We start from the raw sequence: 4318 nt of genomic DNA, 5'->3' as shown, positions 1-4318 counted from the left end.
ACTGGCACCCGGTCCTGATGGTAACTGGTATGCTGGTGCTGTATGGCAATGGTGAGTATGCGTTTCTGCTTCCAAACTGAGGGCATACAGTGTTACATTCCTATTTCTCAACTCTCATCTTCACTTAGACAGACTATATAATTGTGCCTGACCCCTTTTTTTTTTTATATAAAGGCATGTCTTTCAATTATTGTTGCATTATTTATGCCATCTGTGAGCCCAAAACTGAAAGTGTGCAAAACAAATAAAAAATGATGAATGATTTAAATCAAACCTTTTTTTGTAGTTTGCTATGAATAAGTAACGATAGTTAACAAAGCCCTTTGTTCAAAGGAGATTGCTGAATGTTGTGGTCTACTCAGTTGTTGGATATTGTTATGGTTGTTATATGGGCAGCAAACACTGAGCACTCAAGTACCAAATTATTTTGAATGAATTATTGTTTACATTTGAACAGCTTCACAACCTTCATATAAAGACCAATTGTACATAAAAAATTACCTCTTAATATTGAACATATGAAAGCAATGGGCGTCATGTACACTCATTGCATTCGAGGCTCATGGTGGACACCATCAACTGATCAGCTATTCGCTTCACAAAATATGAATGCAACTAGCGTGAAAAGAAGTGTATCCATTGATTTTATTGTACGGTCGCTTCCAATAAAACTGGACACCACTCTTGACACGTTAACTACTTGGTCATCGCAGAATATACAAAAGATTTATTTAATTTTTTTTTATATGTTAACATCGTATTTTAGAGTGAAACACTTGAACTTACGATTTTCGTTTCTAAAGTGGTTCCAGAGGATATTACGCCTTTTGTTTTATTTATCGTCACAGGTACCATGGGAATTGAGAATGAAAGAACTAAAATTGATTTTTTTTTTTTTTGCCAACCTTTTGTAACATAAATGACAATGTGGAACTTGATTAAAGCAGGACTGGGCAAGAATTCGTCAACTCTTTTGATGAAACATTGACTTACAAGTAGTTGAATGGGACTTTTGTCATGCCCTCGGGGGTCTGTATCGTTTTTACTGGCACTAAGCAACTTTGAGGAGGATGGGAGCAACCCTGGCACACAAAAAAATAAAAAATACAAATGTCCTGAATTGCTTTACGGCATACTCACAAGTCAATTCGAACGTCTACGCACCATTACTGGTGTCACGGCAGAAGCCCTGTAACAACAAAACAAACAAAAAAAACAAAGTATTGTCGAAACAAAATTAGATTAATTACCTCATCGCTATTCATCTGTCACGCAGCCACTGGAAATAGAAATGTAATTCAGTTTGTCAACATGGCGCTGCCATAATCAACAAAAACTGACATATGACACAGTGTTGCTTTAACGGTATTGTGTTGTAATTTTACTCTGCCAGTTTACTGGTTACAGCTGTTTTCGAAAGATGCATTTTAAGGGTACAAAGGGCTCCTGTTTACATGGGGGTGTCGGCATGTCAAGAAAAGAAAGTAGTCACGGCCGCTATAATTCATTACTCAAAATGCATTCACACACCAACAACAGTAGAAATCTCAGTAAGGTTGTTTACTCTAGTTGTGTGATATGCAATATTGGAAACTGTCAAATCTGGTGATTGATTTTAAAAGGAAAAAAATATTGACTCTCAAACTTGATCACCATCCACAGCCTGGGGTGGAACACCTTTTCTGAGAAGAACTGTCATTCAATCATATCATCATCATCATCATCATCATCATCATCATGCACTATTTAATAGAACATAAAATGTTCTTTCCTGCAGGAGCTGTGTTGTACCGTGTCCCCCTGACTTGGGGAGAGAATAAACGTCCTTGGAAATTGCTGCATGCTGCACTGATGCTCCTCGGGCTGATACTTTCAGTTGTTGGACTTTGTGCTGTTTTTGGCAATCACAATGCCTCAAACATTCCCAATTTATACTCTCTGCACAGCTGGATTGGAATCACCACCGCAGTTCTCTTTGCTACACAGGTACAACTTCATGTACAGAAACATGACATGTACATCACTTTTAGCTGAATTGGTTGAATGTATTCTTCATATCGTAACCCTCTTAAAATAATCGGCTAAGTCATAATTTGGCAAAAAATATTTTTGGGCCAAAAACATCCCCTCAAGATGCAGGCCATCTCGGCTACAACCGTAATCAAGCAGATCATTTAATTCTACCCCTGAATTTTTTAATTAACCAATATACAGTAATATCCGGGTTCCCACGCGTGCCGGAAAACCTGGAATATGATTGACCAATTTTCCAGTCATGGAAAAGACATGGAAATGAGAAAAAAAGTCAAATGTCCTGGAACAACTTGAATTGTCCTGGAAAATAGTTTTTGCTCCCTCTGCTTCTCTCTGCCTTGTGGGTGAACGCAAACAGTTTAAACAGAGGGACTGTATGTCTCTTTTCAGCTGCCTCAAACCAATCAAAGTGCATATTCCCTTAAAACAGTTTTGCTTCCCACTGTTTCCATATGACTTTGGTGCTAGATTTACAGACTTTTCAGACCTAAGTAAGGATTTATTTTCTTGAAAGATGTGCCAAAAATGGCGACTTTCAGTTCAAGAGTGTTGCTGTAGCGCCGTATATCGAGTGTGAGGTTTTTCTTCCTCTCTCTGATTCCTCTGTTGAGTGACAGAGAGCTGTAAGCGGGCATTCTGTCACTTTTGGCTGTGCACTCTGAAATGAAATACAGTACAGTTTGGTTTCAGTGGAGCCGCAGCAACCATGATGGCGGATTATAGAGCGCGACAGGTAATAGTAGTCTTACATTCCACTCACTATTTCATACTTGCTCCATTATCCGTCAGCAGAAACAGAGAATATTTGAATGAGAGAAAATGTCATTAGAAATTAAGCTCTATTAAAATACCGTGCTTGTCCACAGAGATTGGAGGTCTGACTTTTCATGCAGGTTTTAACTTGTCTTACGCCCCTGAATCAAATCAGTATTTGGTTCAGTTTTCTGAAAAAAATTACTTGAGCCATTATTTTCGGAAGGCAATGATATTACACATGACTGAAGTCTATGCTGCCCAATGAACAGATGATCTACAAATGTGATTTTTTTGGTTGTTTCACCCAAAAAAGAACAAAAAATGTTGCGTGCTTTTCATGGGACATTGTGTTCCTTTCTCAGCACTGTATGCAAGTGTTTCTCTTTTTACCAATTTGTCAATCCAGTGGGCTGCAGGAATGGCTGTCTTCCTCCTTCCCTGGTCCCCCGGCTCATTGCGTAAATTCCTGAAACCTCAACATGTTTGGATGGGAAGGACCTTAATGACACTTGGCATTGCGGCCTGTATCTCAGGCATTAATGAAAAACTCTTCTTTGTCCTGTGAGTTCTCCAGCCCCCACAACACCCGCCCCCCCAAACCCGTTCTTGCCTTAATGGTTTCCTTCAGAGATGATGGTTAATGTTGTGATTATCATGTCCAAACCCTTTAATAGGAAAGGAAATACCAATGGATCTCAGCCATATTCTCAACTTCCCACTGAGGCCTTGTTGGGAAATTCATTAGGAGTCTTGATTATAGCTTTTGGCTTAGTTGTCCTCAAGATTTTGTCCACTCGTGAGTGGCAAAGGCCAGAAAGTCAGCCTGCAAATGTGACCTACACGGTGAGCTCGACATGGCAGATAGACTATTAAAAATGTATATTATTTAATATCAATGTTAATATATTCTATCATTTCTCCACAGCCATTGCTTCAAGAAGAATCTCAATAATGGAAAATGCTGTCCATCATTGTCAAAGCCTAATTGAAGAATTCAGAGGAACTAAAGTTGACATTTTGAATTAGGGTTCTGTTCTTGAATGTATAAACAAGCAACACTGATTATTATTTTCCACGGAGGTAAGCTTTTTGTGTATCTAAATAATTTTGTGTGTGCATTATCCACATTGCGGGATTAATAAAGGTTTATTCTTCCAAGTTAGTGCCTTGCATCTCTTTACTGTGTGTGACAGTGATGCACATTATCTCTCAACCTTTTTATCATGGCACAGTTTTTCCCTGAAAACCCCCAACTACACGTCCGAATAATGACATTATATACTGACTGGGTTTTTGCATGGTACTGCACTATTAACTGCCCTAGCCAGCACCCAAGTCTTACACAAGGGGACAGCAAAGTAGAGTTTGGCAGAGTCAAACGCTGCATGGTGAAGGATGATGTAGCTTGGTTCGTCTTACCCCTCTCTACTTTAGTAGTTCTCTCTCTCTCTCTCTCTCTCTCTCTCTCTCTCTCTCTCTCTCTCTCTCTCTCTCTCTCTCTCTCTCTCTTCTCTTTCTCTTTCTCTCT

At 39.2% G+C, this 4318-nt stretch overlaps 1 protein-coding gene across 5 annotated transcripts in view; it reads left to right on the top strand.

Moving 5' to 3' along the window:
• The window catches only part of cyb561a3a (cytochrome b561 family, member A3a), a 7216-nt gene extending 3268 nt beyond the window's left edge, over nucleotides 1–3948 (top strand). For all 5 annotated transcript variants that reach the window (XM_086031812.1, XM_086031810.1, XM_086031813.1 and 2 more), the window contains 5 exons: nucleotides 1–51; nucleotides 1778–1986; nucleotides 3197–3351; nucleotides 3465–3633; nucleotides 3716–3948. The exon at nucleotides 1–51 is cut by the window's left edge. In XM_086031812.1, the coding sequence (XP_085887938.1) occupies nucleotides 1–51; nucleotides 1778–1986; nucleotides 3197–3351; nucleotides 3465–3633; nucleotides 3716–3742 (611 nt within the window). In that variant the 3' untranslated portion in view covers nucleotides 3743–3948. The remainder of the gene's footprint in view (nucleotides 52–1777; nucleotides 1987–3196; nucleotides 3352–3464; nucleotides 3634–3715) is intronic.
• The last annotated feature ends 370 nt before the right edge of the window (nucleotides 3949–4318 follow it).

Source organism: Filicampus tigris, chromosome 5 (genome assembly GCF_054856515.1).
Source record: "Filicampus tigris isolate MCC_2025a chromosome 5, RoL_Ftig_1.0, whole genome shotgun sequence".
In the NCBI taxonomy this organism is placed as follows: Eukaryota; Metazoa; Chordata; class Actinopteri; order Syngnathiformes; family Syngnathidae; genus Filicampus; species Filicampus tigris.
This window is presented reverse-complemented; position numbering and strand designations above follow the sequence as displayed.